Source organism: Branchiostoma floridae, chromosome 9 (assembly GCF_000003815.2).
Source record: "Branchiostoma floridae strain S238N-H82 chromosome 9, Bfl_VNyyK, whole genome shotgun sequence".
Classification (NCBI taxonomy): domain Eukaryota; kingdom Metazoa; phylum Chordata; class Leptocardii; order Amphioxiformes; family Branchiostomatidae; genus Branchiostoma; species Branchiostoma floridae.
The window spans coordinates 12,395,263-12,413,942 of NC_049987.1; the positions used below are offsets into that span (position 1 = coordinate 12,395,263).

General features: G+C 44.1%; 4 protein-coding genes across 4 annotated transcripts in view; all 4 read left to right on the forward strand.

The window, feature by feature from the left end:
* Positions 1-248: 248 nt before the first annotated feature.
* LOC118422806 (cystatin-B-like) lies at positions 249-4,663 on the forward strand. The gene is made up of 3 exons (XM_035830583.1): positions 249-436; positions 3,517-3,618; positions 4,235-4,663. The coding sequence occupies exons 1-3, from the start codon at positions 368-370 to the stop codon at positions 4,361-4,363; spliced, it is 300 nt and encodes a 99-aa protein (XP_035686476.1). The 5' UTR covers positions 249-367; the 3' UTR covers positions 4,364-4,663.
* A 4,290-nt stretch (positions 4,664-8,953) lies between these two features.
* On the forward strand, positions 8,954-14,653 carry LOC118422772 (kelch-like protein 13). Its single transcript, XM_035830523.1, has 7 exons — positions 8,954-9,117; positions 10,217-10,942; positions 11,098-11,309; positions 11,521-11,688; positions 11,942-12,232; positions 12,964-13,163; positions 13,695-14,653. The coding sequence occupies exons 2-7, from the start codon at positions 10,220-10,222 to the stop codon at positions 13,892-13,894; spliced, it is 1,794 nt and encodes a 597-aa protein (XP_035686416.1). The 5' UTR covers positions 8,954-9,117; positions 10,217-10,219; the 3' UTR covers positions 13,895-14,653.
* Positions 14,654-14,782: 129 nt separating this feature from the next.
* Positions 14,783-17,248, forward strand: LOC118422771 (kelch-like protein 9). The gene has a single exon (XM_035830522.1). It carries the CDS (start codon positions 15,362-15,364, stop codon positions 17,210-17,212), a length of 1,851 nt encoding a protein of 616 aa, XP_035686415.1. The 5' UTR covers positions 14,783-15,361; the 3' UTR covers positions 17,213-17,248.
* Positions 17,249-17,730: 482 nt separating this feature from the next.
* LOC118422773 (kelch-like protein 9) overlaps positions 17,731-18,680 on the forward strand; it is a 4,287-nt gene continuing 3,337 nt past the window's right edge. Inside the window, exon 1 of the mRNA XM_035830524.1 lies at positions 17,731-17,851. The gene's annotated coding sequence lies outside the window, so the exon portion shown is untranslated. The remainder of the gene's footprint in view (positions 17,852-18,680) is intronic.

The window sequence follows — 18,680 nt, forward strand, 5'->3', positions numbered from 1 at the left end:
TTGTCGCTCCAGTAACGCGTTCGAGTCATAACAATGGGAACATGGCCACTATCCCGAAGATATTCTTTTATTTATCTAGATAAATCAAAGATATTTTATTCAGAATATCACATGATATTTAAACAAAATGACCTCAGATACAGCATCCAATGTTACTTAGTGGTAACCCCTCATATTATATATATCCTGTTTTACACCCATTTTGTCCCCTTTCATTGAATGAACTCGTCCAGCTTCCGTATCCGGTCCAATCACCTGAGCCTGACTCATGATCACACAGTGGGTGTAGCACTGCAGCTGATACAAACTTTAATAGAACTCACAGAATATTGTGAATACCACAAGCAGTTCAAACCGAACCAGCAAAATGCCACTTTGTGGAGGAGCAAATGAGCCAGAAGCGGCGACAGAAGAGGTGCAAGCCATCTGTGATCAGGTAAAGCTTGGTTTGGGGGAGGGGGGTTGGTAGAGTAGAGTGGTAGGCAGGGGTTCAAAAATTATAACAAAGTTCTTCAGCCATTGAAGCACACCGGGAACATGTTGTATGGCAAGTATAAATTTGATAAGTAGAAAGTTAACAGTTGAATGTCATGATTGAACCATGATTTTGTATGCGTGACTCTTTTTCTTGCAAAGTTGCCAGGCCTGGCCAAATTATGAACACATGACACAGTTCTAACTGTTGACCTTTAGAACAATCATGGGAATGAATTGTGCACGTAGGCGTTGGGCGTGAAGAGTTGTTTTTGCTGTAACCATCTTGTGGCTGACTGATCCACTTACAAAACAGGTTTGGTTCCCGAGGCATTTGCATAATTAACATTACATTTTACGAACATTAAGTTACTGTAGTTGTGAAGATTGGAGGAGGTGGAAAATACAAATCTTGAAAATTATATATATTGTATTTTCACAGTTTTCATTGTGACCTCGGCACCACAAAATTATGACACTGTGAATTTCCATTGTATTATGTACTATACTACAGCATAATTGTTGTTTCAACTGTAAACTTAACACACAGTCCCCCTTCTCCATTATGACTTAACGTTACTTGCCCTCCCTACTGTAGCCTGGATACCAGACCCCAGCCCAATCTCACAATATTTTTGAGATCGGGCTAGTGTCTGGTATCCAGGCTACCCCTACTGCCAAATTATGTCTACACAAAAAGCAAAGAATTTACAGTTCTTGATTTTGGCAAATCGGAGTACTGTGTGAAATCTGATTCTATAACCTTTGACATTGTGAGAACCATTTCCTGATCACATGTTTGTCACACGCTGCTATTTCTCAGTTAATCTGTTCCAGCCAAGACACATTTGTTTTAAGGCATAAAATCTTTTTAATGTAGCATTAAGTACTTTTATTTGCACCTTCAAACTACAACACCTTTGTGGGCTCATTGATCTAATCTCCAAGCAGATGTTGTGGTGGGATAAGATAGTATTAAAGCTGGGAAAGGAGTTTGGCCAGCAGAGGACTTTTTATTCCGCTGCAATTACCATAGATCCTGCTTGATTTTACTTATTATGAATGAATGAATGTTTATTGATTGGTTGGCCAACCCACATGGGCTTATTATATGGGTATGTGTACAATTGATACTGAAGAGGATTGTATTCCCATTTATTTTGATGAATAAACCCTGTCTACATTCTCTAACTATTGCAAGATGGAGAACAACAGCTGATGGTAAATCAGATACATATACATAGTGAGTGAGTGTCACATGAGTGTATGTTCACGACATAGCTGGGGCACTGAACAATAAAAGACAGGTGGATCTAGCAATACTTGATTTCACTAAAGCCTTCGACAAAGTCCCACATAGCAGACTCATAACAAAACTGGAGTACTATGGAATTCAAGGTTCTACATTAAACTGGTTAAAGGCTTTCCTGACGAATAGAGAGCAAACGGTAGTGGTAGAAGGGAAGGCCTCAGCTCCAGTTAAAGTAGCATCGGGAGTTCGCAAGGGACTGTTCTGGGACCATTGCTCTTCCTCTTGTACATAAACGACTTGCCAGACCAGCTCGATTCAAGTGTGAGGTTATTCGCCGATGATTGTCTGCTATATATAGAGGTATCTGCAAAGAATGACTCACAACTTCTTCAGAAAGATCTGAACACCCTGGAAGAATGGCAAAGGAAATGGCTTATGCAGTTCAATCCTGATAAGTGCTATATCATGCACATAACGAACAAACGCACGCCAAATGTGTCCCCTTACCAGTTTTGTGGTCAGACATTAGCAACCACAAAAAGCCACCCATACCTAGGTTACGTTAACAACTGGGCTGAAGTGGGGTGTCCATGTTAACAAAATAACAACCAAGGCTAAACAGACATTGGGAGTGATCAAACGTAACTTGTGGGCATGCCCAGCCCGCGTAAAATCACTTGCATACACGTCACTGGTAAGACCTAACCTTGAATATGCTGCAACAGTATGGGATCCGTATACAAAGAAAGACAAAGATAAACTTGAAAGGGTACAGAACCAAGCTGCCCGATTCTGTACAAACAACTACAACAGGGATGCTAGTGTTACCAAAATGAAAACAGATCTACAGTGGACATCACTTGAAGACAGAAGGAAAATGTCCAGACTTTGCATGATGTACAAAATGACCAATAAGCTGGTGGACGTACCGACTGATAAGTATCTAATACCAGCTCAAAAAAGAACAAGAAACAGCCATGACTTCAAGTACCAGAGTTTCCAAGCTAGGATTGATGTGTTCAAAAATTCGTATTTTCCCAGAACTATCGTAGATTGGAATTTGTTATCACCAAGTACAGTAGGGGCATCTTCTCTGGATAGTTTTAAAGAACGCTTGCAGTTAGATGTGCAAAAGTTAGGTGTGACGGATCGTTCAGTGTAATATAACCAGCTGCTGCCGCGCCGCGTGCCTGCGAAGCTGGTGTGTTACGCCGAATGGCGGTTATACCGGCTATACAGATACAGATACAGATACAGAGTCATGGTCAAGACTAGTTACCTGTATTCTGTATAGTCACTTCTGCTTTTAGGAGAAGAATGTGTGATCTTTATCTATTAATAGAAAAAATGTATGTTACCATTGATTGATTGCATCATAGATGGTTTCAATTTTGTATGCTAATGCTATGGTAAAGGGCTTGTGATATGAGGAACCTTGCATTGTATTGCAAGGCCACAACAGCAAATTTCATGGCTGACATCTGCGTACAAAAAAGGACTACAAATCTAATCTTAAGAGTTAGAAAAAAAGCAAAGTGGGCACAAAAGCAACACTATTAAAAATCTAATTCTTATGGCCTTTAATAGGATGGCAAACAAACCTATTCCTCTAAACTTGATACACAAATGTAAGTATGGATTCATGTCTATACGAGAACACAATACAAAATGTAGTAATGTACTGTTGTGATCTCATACAGTCAGATATGAACCAGTCTGTAAATGACATTACAAATAATTGCGAGTATGAAACCATCTGTATCTTTGTTTGTTCCCAACTTCTCACACAGGTCAAGGGAGAAGTGGAACAACAGGCCGGTGTGACCTTTGACATCTTCCGGGCAACCACCTTCAGCTCACAAGTGGTGGCAGGGACCAACTACTTCATCAAGGTAATGGTCTGTTAGTCTCTACCAGACTGACTATGCTGGCTAATATAGGGAGAATAATGCGCCAGGGGAGTTTTGCTACCAGAGGAGTTGGTCGGCCTTGCAGCCAGTCTGTGGAGGGGAAACATGAACCTAAGTGTGGACTGACTCTGCTGGCCAATTTCCTGATTTTTGTCAAAGTCTACGATCCCTGCACCTCCGTAGGAAGGCCTGGTGGAGGCTAATGGTATGTTAGCAATTGCAGCAATGGAGAACAGGCAGTTTGTGTCCTCAGGCTGAAAATTAGCCAACTGTATTTTGTTTATATTGCATATATCCATTAAGTTGCCACAGAATATGGCATAACACAGCAGGTTTGTATTGAACAGTACAAGCTGGACATTCAGATAGATTTACTTGATCTACAAACACTGGGAAGGTCCCCTACTCGGTAAATGTGGTGGGTTCTTTTGTGTGCTTGAGGTGTGGCTTTCCTCAAACATGGGTGGCATTGGGTGCTCCAAGTCCTATCCAAGGGACGTTATGACACTGGTTGGTTGATAAATGAATTGGTTGTTTTGTTTTGTTTACATTAAGGAAAGAAAGAGACACCAACTTTGAATGTGCTGTTGTTTTACAGGTGGATGTAGGTGGTGAGAAGTTCGTGCACCTGAAGGTGTTCAAGGCCCTGCCACATGCTGGCTCTGGTCTTAAGGTCAGTGGCCTACAGCAGGACAAGGGAAAGGAAGACCCCATAGGCTACTTTTAGGTGCACCTGATGATTCCTTCTACCATGAAAGAGGACAAGGAAATCATGGAAAAGCATGATAGATAGATAAATAGATCTGTTGGCTTGATTAGTTTGGTCCAATGTGCAGAAAATTAATTCAATTAATCAATTCAGTGGCATATTGTTACAGTACTGCTTGTCTTCCCTGTTAGTTGTTAACTAGACTACTAGTATTAGATGTTTCCTCCAGAAACATAAGATTTTTATGGCTAAGTGACATAAGGTTTTAAGATTTTCACAGACCAAATTTAAGTCACTATATAGTTATATAGCAAAAAAGGAAAGGAATATCTTATGAAAACTGGCCTCAAATGCCTGAAAGAAAACAACTCAGGATCCCATTTGTAGTGTGCACCTAACAGTACTGTGACAGTTTAAGAATGTGGTTACATCCATGCTGTTGTGAAGATGAGATACAGCAATATAGTCAAGAAACTGACAAACATATCTCGATGCCACCTTCTTGCCTTAACCAATGTCATTCAGTAAGACTGAAGAACCATGTCCATCATGGATCCAGTTTAAGAAGAGGTCTCTACATGGGGCAGAGTGCTACTCTTCAAGCAGAGGTTGATCGTGACATTTTTCATAGGTTAATGGGAAAAAATTGTGACCTTTTTCTTATGTGCATAACTCCACCGAAAAGATGACATATAAGAAAAACGTCACAATTTTCCCCATCAACCTCTGCCTTCCTGGAGAGTAGCAAAGTGCCACTAACCAAACAATGATACGTTTACATAGTGAAGTATATAAAAGCTAATATATTTGTAGAACATCTTGTTACACCAAATATGGAGCTGACAGACTGTTAACCTTCTCCCCAATGCTACCCACACATTATTGAAAGTGTTGATAACCAAATTATTGACTGTATGTTGTCACTGGAGTCTGTTTTCAAATATCATACATTGTTGTCACATTGTAATCAAAGCACTGTTGACTGATTGACAAAATAAATCCCCCAAATATGATTATTCTTACTGTAAAGGACTTACACTAAAATTTGGTATCTGTCATAAAAAATTATATTGATAAAGTTAATGTTGAAGAAATGTCTGTAACATGAAACTTGGTCTTGTGGAAAGTATCAGTGTCTGGTCATAAGGATGTGTTGCATTTTACTCACAGAGAAAAATGATGATATTGTCATTTATAGAGATATTTGAGTCCTTATTAAGGAATGGCTGTTTACTGTGCCACAACAATGATATACTGATGAGATGTGGGGAGGTGTTAGAAGCATTCCATTTGTATTGAAATGAGCAAGGTTGGTAGCATTAAAAAGTTGGCTTGTATCTCTGTCTGAATCTTGAGTGTAGCATGTATACATGAACACATACAGAGAGAGAGGGAGAGAGACTTACATTGGTATGCAGGCTCACAGAATGCGTTGACTCGTAGAAAACACCTGGAGACTTATAGACTAAAATTGCACACAAACATATGCTGTCACACACACAGCAGTAGAATGCACTAACAGAATGCAGGCACGTCCGGTATTGAATTGGTTTATTGAATTTATTGTTTATCATAGGTTCTTTTGAACAGTTACTATGACTACCACTACAACACGTCGTGACATAATCTTAATTCCCAACCACATAATAACCACTGCTGCTTATCCCCAACTAATTCACAACCTACCCATGACAGACTCGCCCCAGATCCTCCGACAAATCTTTGCCGACTCATTCTCAACCAAGTTGACTACTTGGACGTGAGAAGACTCCCCAATAAAAACACAACAAAAAACACACAAGAACCATAAAAGTCGTACAGAAACTAACTGTGATCCCAATCTGGTATTTGCTGACGGTTACAACATAAAAGTATGGATAATTTGGGTTAAAAGCGAAAATAACACATATCAAAGAATCGCTGTTTTTGCCTATTTTTATTCGTAAGTGGGTTGGGAATCAGAAGGGACCCGGCAGTCTGCGGCTAGGATGGTTATAGGTAGGCTACAAAGCATCGCCGGGGCTCGGTCGGGAGTTAGATGGCCAGAAAACGGTTCCGACATGGTTAGGACATGTTTGGGACGGTTGGCACTAAAAGATAGGCGTGACCTAAAACTTCTCAGACTGCTGGGCCGGGCCACGACCTTCAACCAACCACGGTTTGCTAGTGGTCTGAGACCATGTGTGACAGGACTTATTAGCGGAGCGATTGAGGTAAGAAACACGATTTCCTTCTTAATACATCGACACGAAGCATGACTCATTTGCGCCACATCAACCCACAGCGGTTTTGAAAACTTTGACGCGTTTAGATAATTCATACCTATGTCCAAACTGCCATCTGACGATAACATGTTTGACCATCCCTGGCACTTAACTATTGTGCCCCTTATGCCACAGGTGGAGCATATTTCACAGGTTCTTATGTGTGACTTCACCGAGAAGTTCACGTATGGCGATTCTTGGCATCACTGCTACATGTTGTGACATTGAAAGTGTGCTTCTTTTTCTATCTTCTGCCTACTAACACCGTGTTTTATTACTGTCATTGCTGACATAAGTGGTGTGCTATACTTATTTGCTCTATCTTTAAATTATAACTTTACTGATGCACAATTGACGCAAAGTTACGTCACGAATATGCGGTGTATGATTCAAAAGCGAATCCTATCTGTTCATTGCAGAACTACACAATAGTTGTCAATCTCTGAAGCCGTAGTGAAGGGCCATCATCCAAATTCAATCCAACGCTGCTATTATATCTCAAGCTAGTGGATACGTGATGACCGACGTGAACTCTAGCCGACATCTGATGCTGATTTGCTGGAAATTTGCCATCTTTGGTGTTATCGACGTCATGGAACCGTCCCGAAAGTCCCGAAGGCCGGGCCATCCGAAATAAAATAATACTGCACAAAACTATGTAACGTTAGCCAAATACTGCATTTATAATACAATGCAGTGATGTGCAACATTGTAATATTTACCCCAAAAAAAGCAATGGCTTGCCATCTAACAGAGAGAGAAAATACTAAAAAAGTAATTGCATAAAGATCTAGCATCATCCAACCTCTATCAAGACCATCAACTAGTACATGACAGGGTCTCGGGATCCAAAAGTTCTCATCAAAAGCCCTAAAAACAACGAAAGCGAACACTTAGCCTCCATAGCAGGCTCTCTGGGCATTTTTCGTCTCTTTTTTGGCTCATAATACACTTTGCTGGCCATTTCTTTTTTTGTACTGGGTCGCTTGTACTGCATCATCGTTCGGCTGCAGCGCAGGCGACTGCAAGCCTGGGGGTGATCTGGCCGTGATGGTCTCCCATTAGCCGTTGGACGTACTGTAGATAAGAAGTAGGTTGGCGTCCCCGTCTACGTCTGCCACGCTCCTCCACAGCGTCCTATTAAATCGTGTTATTCCACTGAATATGCGTGTGAGTCTTTTTGCAATACATTATACGGCCGCATGGTGGCCACTGGCATCTGGGATTCTTCTCAAAGACAGTCCTGGGACAGAGAACGCATTCCTGGGGCGAATCATGCCGTGCAAAACTCCCTTCCGTGACATAACTCCCTCTCGGCAATGTAGAGGGATAATCTTAACGCCCTTACAGCGCCACCAAATCAGGTACATTCTAAAACTCCCTTTGTTATAACGTGCCATTATTGTGGTGCCCTAAATAGTAAACTTGCGACCAGTTTTGGACCCGGTAACTGTAAAAATACTCAGGCTGTAGAAACGCACGTAGTGGCGTGCGCTCACAACTTACGATTTTCTAAGGCATTGAGACAAACACAAAACAAAACAAAACGACAGCTGTGAATTCCATAGAGTTTATTCAATTCAGCTTGAGGTGGATTGTGAATAAGCCCACGATCTCAAACCTATGGCTTCTTCACGGCGCTGGGTACGAGCGTGTACGTCTGCCATGAGGAGGGACGTAAACAGTGCATACAGACTGACAGGCTCATCCTCAGGCATGCGCAGAACGTGTCCGAGAAAGTTCAGCGTCTTCAGCTGCCTCAGGCGCACGAGTTGTATCAGCGGCTTTATTTTGGTCATATCGTAGATTGTGCTGTTAGGTACTCTATCGATCCTTTTGATGCTCAACATGATACGATAGCATGAGGTGGCGAAGGAGTTGATCTTGTTCTCCATGTCCTGTGTGATCACCCACGACTCACACCTCCACAACTAAAAAATGGTGCCGCCGTCTCTGGGTAAGCACAGTTACACATGTAGCCATAAAGAGCTTTACTTTGGTTGCTATTGGAAGGAGATCGCTCCTCCAAAGGTGTTCTAGCTTCCAGAAGACGACCCAAGCTAGAGCTCTGCGTTTCTTGAGGTCTGCGCTACTTGAAGCCATCATGGAGCCAAGATACTTAAATTCAAAGTGTATTAAGAGCCAAAAAAAGACGACAAGAGCCTGCTATGGAGGCTACGAACACTAGCCCCCTTTGTAGATGACTTCTAAGCACTGACTCGTGGCGATGCTGTATTCCGCGCGGCTAGAAAACTCCCCCTCAAGTCTTTAATAGTTGAAAATTGCGACTCAGCGCTTCCCCGCAAAATAAAACCAGTACTGCTAGAAGTCTGCGAAGGAGGCTAGCACCCGCTGATATTTCCAGTCTACAAACCAGCGGACTTATTTCTGCGCGCCCGCTGCGAGGTGTCGTATAACACAAGGTCACTCACTCAAGACCGATTTGTCGGCTGCGCCATTTTGGGCTGCCTCGACTCTGGGTTGGAAAATGAGGCCACAATTATAAAGGTAAGTAGTGCAGGGGCTTGAGCAACTTTTCACCATGTTCTTAAGATGTACGAGTCGACTGTAGATCGTCCGGTCTGGACCGAAAGTCATCCTATGACGCACTGCGAGCCTTTATATAGGAAATAGGCAGTGACAGTTGAGATGTCGTGTTTGCGATGCGGTTCTGTTTGCGGTTGCAGTGGGTCGTGGCAGTTGTTTTTAGCGCCACATCATAAGTGAACAGAGTAACTGAAAGCACAAATCGAACACCGTTTCATAGACTGCAGGGTACTTGTACATTAATGACATAACAGTTACATTTACATGTATATACTCGACGTCTTTTGTTGTTGTTTTCACCCATCGCAAATCATTGTGTTGTGACTCGACAGTGAACGTGTTCAGTGACAACAGTGTATGTTGGGAGCTTGAGATATAATCATTGTGCAAAGATGGACATGTTTTCTTTGAAAAGTGGCCGTTACGATGTTTATCACTATCACAGGCACTCAGGACCGTAATAGATTTTTACTTCTTTGACCTAGATTTAACATCATGACCTTTGACCTACTACCAGAGCCCCTAACTTTGTGAGCGATACCAGCAATGATTCATAACAAGTTTTTCTGTAGCGACTTTGTTTGTCGAGCGCAAGAAAAGTATTCCGCTCATTCTCACAAAATCGTAAATAATAGGAACACGAAAAGAAATGAGTGTGTTGTAACAGAAATCACGACCCCCAAAATATGTTTCTGAAGCTTATGTTTGGTGAATCGGTTTTTCTAACAGGGAAAACATCAACTTTTTAAACAGTAATAATCTTTATTGCAAGTTCATGCCCGAGGGCTAATTGTAAACAAAGTAAAACAGTGGTATACATACGCGTAATTGTATACAAAAAAGACAAATGAGATTTATAGATAAATCAAACGGGAAATAACGTCGAATCTAAATCTATTTCTACTTAAGCTATTTATTTGAAGGGTTTGACTTCTTTTCCGCATGCAGTGGGAGATGAATTGTCCAACATTTTCATATACTGTATAAAGAGATTGGACGACTTTAAGCAAGAAGATAATATTCCTTCCTTCACTCATTCATTTATCTTGTTGTGTTTCAGACCATGGCGGCGTGGTACAAACTGAAAGATGACGATGACGCACAGCTGGAGGGGCGTACGTACACGTCACCCGCTCAGAACGTCACCCTGGTGTCAGGGCTCTGTCGTCTGCGGGACGAGGAACTCCTGTGCGACGTCACGTTGGTAGCCGGAAGGGTCTCCTACCGAGTTCATCGCGCCGTCCTGGCCGCGTCTAGTGACTACTTCCGGATCATGTTCACCAGCGGGATGAAGGAAAGTTCAGAAGATACCATTACTCTAGAGGGGGTTTCACCAGATGGGTTGAGAAGAGTGATTGACTTCATGTACACAACCACCATCACCCTTACCGAGAACACCATTGTTGCTACACTGGACACAGCCAATCAGCTCCAGATCCAGCCGGTCCTCGAGCTCTGTGGGGAGTACATCCTCGAACAGATGGATGAAGAAAATTGCTTCGACATTCTGCGAGTTGCGAACCTGTACGGGTTGAACACGGTGGAGAAATTCGTTGGAAAGTTCGTGTTAGAAAAGATGTCGGAGACGACTGAATTCTTGGACATGAGCGAAGAGAGCCTGACAGCCGCGCTGACCAATGACAGGCTAGATCTGAAGGAAATCCAACTCTTCGAACTGGTGGTCAAATGGCTGAAGCACAAGTATGAAGCCCGGAAGAAATACGTCGCGAAACTCATGCGTAAAATCAGGTTTCCTCTAATGACAGAATCTGATCTTGTTCGTAAGGTAATTACAAGAATCTCTCTTCTTTGAACTGATCTCTTTTCTCCATGTCTTATTTGTAAGACCTTGTAAATTTGTCCCGAACTTAATCCACTATGAGATCCGCTATGACAACGTTTGATGCTTTTAAAATGCAGAATTCCGATTTCCCTCCCAAGGTGAAGTACTCCGAGATAATGTGGGACAGCCCTGAGTGTAAGGAGATGGTGAAGGAAGCGGCGGACTACCATGCCTACCCGTACCACCAGAACACCATGCAGTCGGAGCGCACTCGGCTCCGCTACGGGCGCCACGTCGCCTTGGCCGTGGGCGGCAAGATCAAGAGGGAGGGGCCGCTGGAACAATGTGATTCGGTCCTGTGTTACAATAGGTGGGTAGATGTCACTGAGGGAAGACTACGAATAGCAAAATAAGTTGAAATATAAAATGTATTCAAAATGGAACAGATTGACAGAACAAGGAACAACCCACAACAAAGGAACATAATGCAAAAAAAAAAATTGGACAAAAATGAATTTGAGTAACAAATGAAAAGAAGTGAAATGTCGACATTTTATTTTTAACGTTTCTACCGTTTTTAGGGACACCCATTCCTGGGAGGAGCTGACTCGGCTGCCGGCCCGGCTGAAGAACCATTCTATCACGTCTGTAGCGGTCATGGACGGCTTCCTGTACGTCTGTGGCGGGCAGAACCAATACGGCAACGTGGGGAGACATATCCTGCGGTCTGCATTCAGATATGACCCAAGGTAGTGTTTCTATGGTTTTGTACTTTTGACTTAGATGTAAAACCGCCTATATATTTAGTAGGTATCTTCGTCAGTGACACCTACTGTATTACCTGTGTGAGTAGAACCGACCATCTCCTAGTCAGTAGACTATGTGTGTCTCTCGTAGTGTTGCACCCCGTTCCTTTGGTAAAACCTCACCTGCCGACCATTTCCCAGTTAGAATCCAAGTAAAACCAAAGTAATACTTAAGGCATGACCTTCTACTGCTCAGGTTCGACGAGTGGCTGCGGCTGGCGAATATGCAGCAGGAGCGGGCGAGTTTCGCCCTGGGCGGGCTGGACGGGAAGCTGTACGCCGTGGCGGGGATGGACGAGAACGGGAACCTGCGCACTGCCGAGCGGTACGACCCCGTCTCCAACTGCTGGTCTTACGTCACGTCCCTCTCCACCAACCTGTCACATCACGCAGGCGCGGTGATGGACGGGAAGGTCATGATCACAGGCGGCTTCAATGGCGACGAGATCCACAACCAGCTGCAGTGCTACGATCCAAAACATGACAAGTAATTGGATACTGTTATACTTTAATATATATCATACAAGGTTATACAAAATGCACTTGATTATACAGCTACAGTATTATTTGACTAGAATCGCTGTATTGTCGTTCCCTGCTGCCCCTACGGCCGGTGAAGCTGTGGGACCGGTGAGAGAGAGAACTGCAGTGCTACGACCCAAAGCACGAGTACGTGGATATTCTCATACTTATCATACATGGTTATACTTGATTATACAGTATTGTTTGACCAGAATCACTGCATTGTCTTTCCCCGAGGACGCTCTTCTGATAAACATTTTGTGAGGACCAGGTCCCACCGCTGCCACCATTGTTAGTTATAGCAAGGAACGTCCACTCTGACTCGTGTCTCGGGTGAGACTGAGATAGGGAACACATACGGTGTTGCCTGACAGGCTTATTTCTACATTCATGACTAGTCTCCTTTGCTGACTTTCGGTGTGAATTTTCGGGGAGCGCTGATTCGGGGTTTTCAACATGAGCTAAGGTTTTCTATGTCGGGGAAGGAAGTTGGCCGGGAGAAGGAGTTTTAAGCGCTTCCGAAAAAAATTAACACTGCCGCTCTGAAAGTCTGCGAGGGGGGCTAATTTATGACCGGGTACTCAGGGTTGATACAAATGCGTCAGAAACTATTGCACCTCTATACTCTGCATTGCCTGATCATGAAGTATTATTATTTCCTCTTCATTTGATCAATTTCTTTATACTTTTCCTCAGATGGATCCAGAAGTCTTCCATGGTGATCGAGCGGTTCGGCCACACGACCGCGGCGCTGGGGAACCGGCTGTTCGTAATGGGCGGGTGTAACTGCACTCCTGAGGGGCACATCGTGGACGTGCTGGGTCTGGAGGGGTACAATTTGGACACAGACCAGTGGTCCATGGTGGCGCCCATGATCACAGGACAGAGCTACGCAGGTAGAGAATCAGTCAGCACATTTACAGAGAGCCTTCGGTGTGGCTGATCTTAGGCCCCGGTCGGGCTCTGAAGTCTAACATCCGCTTCATGCCTCACGACGTCGACGTAGGTCGTCGTAAGATTTTGATGCCGTAAAAGGTTCAAACAGGCTGTGACGGAACCAACCACCTACAATGATTTAGATAAGGCATTTTGTTTCAATAACAATACTGAATTTTATACGGACTGTATACGACACATATACGACAATCCCAACAACCCCTCGGTTTGCGATTGCGCCACGTATGTGACCAGGCAAATCATTGTAGGTGGTTGGTTCTGTCACAGCATGCTTGTCACCAGGCCTATAGTCATGTTTCCACTCCAAACCGATGCCTCACGGGTAATCTTTGGGTGTTTTTCAACTTTCGAACGGGACTGACAAACTTGAAAAAACACTCTTCAAAATTTGTTAAAGTAACCGTTACTTAGATTCTACTTCGATATCGTCTTAAGTGAAATGTATTCAATTCGTTACTCCCTTTCTGCAGGTGCAGCTGTGCTGGGCACGTCCATTTACATCGTGGGGGGTTGGACCAGGAACGACAAGAAGGTTCACAAGTGCGTGTACGCGTATGACGTGGAGCGGGACGAGTGGCGCAGGGAGGGGGACCTGCCCGAGCGCACCATGGACCTCATGGCGTGTGCCATCACTCTCCCTGAGGAGAGGATGACGAAAAATACCAAATAGATGAAGAAAACACGTGAAAACTTTTTCAGATCCATGTAGCAGATGAAAAGTAACAAGCAATCCTGTTGAGGACAATAACAAGTATACATACATGTACATGCATATCAAAAGATTATGCATCAAACAATAACCAGCATGCTCATTCGTTCTTGACATTTATGTGAGAACCGATGATGTTGTAGACACCCAGCCCTTGAACAGACAAGAACAATTATATGTCAAATATTCATTTCTTTGTATATGACAATAGTGCCTAGTGAATATCTAATTTTTCAGAAGGTGAAATTGTTTTTAAAAAGTTCCCCCCCAAATCTCGAAAGATCACCTGAGTTCTGTATTGTTCGACAGAATGCCACTATGTAAGTATACATCCATCTTGAAATGTTACAAGTAGCTTCTGAGGAATATTTTAACTTACTAAATAGGCAACCATGGAGATGCTTACTGTTTGTAACGTACGTATATTGTTTCAACTGCTGAAGTGTTGTTGAAATGACTGTGGCGCGAAACGTTTAAAGGCTCAAATGATTGTAAGAGTAATACTCACAGTGAAAGTGCTCAATCACAGGCGTTATCCATTCATAGTCAGATATATTGGGCAAGCCATTGTAACTTTAAAGGTCCACGAGTCATCGTAGATCTTGTCTATGTAGATCTTGTTACATGTAATGTAGTTTATATATGGTGTTTTACAAACTTTTATTGCTGCGCTATTCCAAATTGTAAAAAATGTAATATAGATGAGCTGAGTATTATTTACATACTATAGTATGTCTTCTTAATTTGCTAGTTAGGTCATAGTTTGTAATGATTGTATATACACGTATTTTAATTGCGTGAGATACTCGTCGTAACACATCAGAGCATTGTTTACACTTTTGGCGATGGATGGGGAACACATTCAACGAGAACGCGACTATCATTTTATTGACTCGTAACGTTATGTTCCCAGTGTTTAGGTAGTGGGGGAAGTGATACAGTCGTCGCCATGGTAGCGGTACACATTCCGTACATATGTGTACCAGAATAGCTCAGGGTCGGACCTACTAGATCATGGCTATAAGGTCTCGGGAAACACAGGAAGGACGTGATTTAAACCGGCGAATGTTTCAGAAGGCAAACTTGATGTGTTCTAGTTGAATTGCCGTTGGATCCAAAAGACTGTGAAACCACAAATGAAATAGTGTGGTGTCGACAGAGAAGAGCAAACGGATAATTCAACGACTTGTTCTCCACCTTCAAAGACACCATAGCAAAACCTGGGAACGGTTTGGAGAGAAAGGAAACCCATTTGACATTGATGGTGATGTCTGCCCTAGACAAGCAAGTATCCTCTGGACAATGCTGACACCATTGCGCTGTGCTGCAAGTTCCGTCCGATCTGACCAATATTGACGTTGTCCCTCGTTATTCACCTTTTGTTGCTGCAACCCAGCGTTAAGGTGTCTCCTCTAGCACCTGACCAACATGGCTCGTCTGATGGCCCGTCTGTTTCCTGGCTGGCCAGAAGCCACTCTGTCCATGCCGACAAACGTCACCACCATGAGCAGTAATCTACACCTCCTCCGCCATGGAGGGGTTCTATGTGACGTTGTCCTGGTGGCAGAAGGCACGTCATTTCCGGTACACCGCGCCGTCCTGGCTTCCGGCAGTGACTACTTCAAGGTCATGTTTACCTGTGGGATGAAGGAATCTTCTCAGGATGTAGTGGACTTGAATGGTATAAGTGCGACAGGGCTGAGACCACTTTTAGACTACATCTACACGTCTTCAATAACTTTGACGTCTGACAACGCCGAGGCTGTGCTGCACACGGCACACCAGCTGCAGATAGACGTCATGGACTTCTGCTCACAGTTCCTTTGCGAAGAAGTTGATGAAGAAAACTGTTTTGATATGCTTGCGCTTGCTGAGATGTACAACCTGCCCAACCTCCTCATGGCGGCAGGAAAAGCTATTCTGGAACACAAGGTAGACACAGAAGAGTTCCTGTGCATTGACAAGCCGACGTTGTGCAAATTCCTCACCCATCAAGAGCTGGATCTTGAGGAAGTTGAGATCGCGGAAGCCGTTATCCGCTGGAGGAGAAACATGTCTCTGGGATCCACCAGTACGGCAGACCTGTTTAAACATGTCCGGTTCCCACTTATAGAGGAGAAGGAGCTTTACGGCAAAGTCTTCGCAACTCACTTCATCCGGAGTAACCCAGTCCTAGAGGAGCGGGTCCAAGAGGCCATCAAGTACCAAGAGAACCCTTTCCTCCAGCCCGCCATGCAGTCGGAGCACACGGTGCCTCGGCGGTCCGTGGAGACTGTCCTGGCGATCGGTGGGAGGATGCAGCTGGACGGGAAGACCAAGATGGAGAAGTGTGCAGACGTGTTAGGGCTGGAGCCCAGGACGGGGAGATGGAGGATCATCACCGAATTGAAGTGGCCTCAGGCGGTGAACTCCGTCTGCAGCGTGGCGGCTATGGGCGGGTTTCTCTACACCGTGGGAGGGCAGAACCAGTTCAGGCAGCTGGCGAAGCGGACAACCTCCGGGGCGTGCAGGTACGACCCTCGCCGTGATACCTGGGTGAAGCTCGCGAGTATGAACCAAGAGCGCGGCAGTTTTGTACTCCTCGCTCACAAAGGCTCTCTATACGCCATCGGAGGCTACGACATAGAGGGGATCACCACAAACACTGTGGAAAAATACACACCAGAGAAAAACGAGTGGTCCTACGTCCAGCCCCTGCCTGTTGAAAGAGGGGGGAGAGCGGACCATGCAGGTGTGGTCTGCAATAACCGGATATACGTCACAGGTGGGATAGCACTGGCGACGGACTCTCAAGACGCGACGTTTGTCTACGACCACGTACACGACACTTGGGAACGTAAGGCATCCCTCAATGAAGCACGTTTCGGACACGGAATGGTATCCGTTGGCGGGAAAATCCTCGTCCTTGGCGGTTCTATCACCGAACCGTGTGGTGACATGTTGGATATATACAGCATCGAAAGATACAGCCCAACAAGTGACGAATGGGCGACGGTCTCCAAGATGCCGTACGGTCGGTGCTTCGCAGGTGTCACCGTCTTCATGGACGACATATACGTCATGGGCGGGTTCAACAGAAGAAAAGAAGCTACCAAAAAGGCAGTGTATATTTACCACGTGGAGAAAGATGAGTGGGAGGAGATGGAAGGACTTGCTAACAGGAACATGGGCGTGTCGGCTGTGACCTTAAGGGTACCCAGAAGACTGCTGGAGAAGCAGCTGAAGACCAAGACTCTGCTTAAGGCGCAAGTGGCTGACTCTCAGAAGTTCTGGAAATGATGATTGCTGTGACATAAATGTGCCCATGCATTATGCAATGTAAATCTTGTACTTGATATTCTACACAATGTGTAGTGTCAGCTATGTAGTACCTTGTATGATTTTGTACGCATGGCCATTGCTAACCTTGCGGTAGCATATCTATGGGGTCGCACTCGATTTCCCTCATTCGCAAATATGTGCAATTTCAAGTCGAGAGGGTGTCTTTGTCGCTACCGTTAATGTGCTACTTTGCCGAATCAACTGACGATGTCGTTTAAGTACAGATGCAGTTAGTTTTGCGTCATTGGGTCGTCAGTATCTATTAAACTAAAAAGAAAGCAAATTAACTTCTTCCTTTATCCTTGGCATTTGTAATGAGGGTAGATAGATCGCTTGTTGGTATGACCCTTCGTCGTGGTGAATTAGTCTACTTCAAGATGCATCAATACGGTTGTGTATTCCCCAGCACCAGCATCACATATCTACACGGTACGACAAATCCCGGCTCACAGTGCTATTTTCGGCATACACACTACAGCGCAGCTAGAGTCTAGGTCCCCATATATAGAACCCACCCCAGCGTGCCAGACATACCGCCCCTCCGCCCCAGCTACACGCTACTGACGGGTCTTCACTCAAACAACATCGGACAAAACGGTGGGTTCTCTCGTAATTATTTCGTAGATTTTTATAGGTTACGATAGATGCATTGTAACTAATAGTATTGTAGTCTATGTTGAGTTTATTCAGTTGTCAGCAGTTCGTTCACAAGCACTTAATTACAACATATTGTAGTTGGGATGCCCGCTGTCAGGGCATGTCATTCATTCAGGAAGATGCCACCACTCCGTTACAGGGGTGTAAGGGCCGGCTATATTTTTGCTCTTTCGACCTAATATCATAATGATAGGAATGATTGGCCGGACGAGTCAGAAATGACAATGTTTTTGTGATCCATAGGCGATATTTACTTCATCAATGTTGAAGTCTGTTGGCAATGCGAATTGAATGCAGAGTTACCGTATCCCGTACTCCGATGAAGTGTGTGGATGTGTGTGCGTGTGTGTGCACGTGCATGTGTGAGTAGTGAGTGTGTGAGTGTACGCGTCTGTGTGTTTATGTGTACGTGTGTGTTTGTTTGTATGTGTGTGTACATGTTTATATTTGTCGTCTTTCTGTCAACTTTTCTTTTCTGTTGCCCTCCTGCAACTTTTTACAAGCTCCCATGCACGATGTACTGCCAATCAGCAATCTGTTACTGAGATATACTCTCCAAGCAGAGGTTAGGCTCCGGCTGTTTTTTAACGTTTTTAGTCGTTGGTCTGATTGTGTCTGCTACCTCATATTTGTGGTTAGCGTAACTCTACACCCTCTAGAGTGTTGAAATGAATTTGGCATTATGGGTAGGTTTTTTGGCCCCCTTGGTGTCACTTTGTACTGTCAACAACCCTCAATTTTTTACAAATCTTTGACCTGTACATGCAAT

Coding starts and splice junctions, on each gene's coding strand:
- LOC118422772 (XM_035830523.1), top strand. CDS start 10,220: ATGGCGGCGTGGTACAAACTGAAAGATGACGATGACGCACAGCTGGAG. Junction 11,310..11,520: donor TCGGTCCTGTGTTACAATAG/GTGGGTAGATGT, acceptor TACCGTTTTTAG/GGACACCCATTCCTGGGAGG. Junction 13,164..13,694: donor CACAGGACAGAGCTACGCAG/GTAGAGAATCAG, acceptor CCCTTTCTGCAG/GTGCAGCTGTGCTGGGCACG.
- LOC118422806 (XM_035830583.1), top strand. CDS start 368: ATGCCACTTTGTGGAGGAGCAAATGAGCCAGAAGCGGCGACAGAAGAG. Junction 437..3,516: donor TGCAAGCCATCTGTGATCAG/GTAAAGCTTGGT, acceptor CTTCTCACACAG/GTCAAGGGAGAAGTGGAACA. Junction 3,619..4,234: donor GGACCAACTACTTCATCAAG/GTAATGGTCTGT, acceptor GTTGTTTTACAG/GTGGATGTAGGTGGTGAGAA.
- LOC118422771 (XM_035830522.1), top strand. CDS start 15,362: ATGGCTCGTCTGATGGCCCGTCTGTTTCCTGGCTGGCCAGAAGCCACT.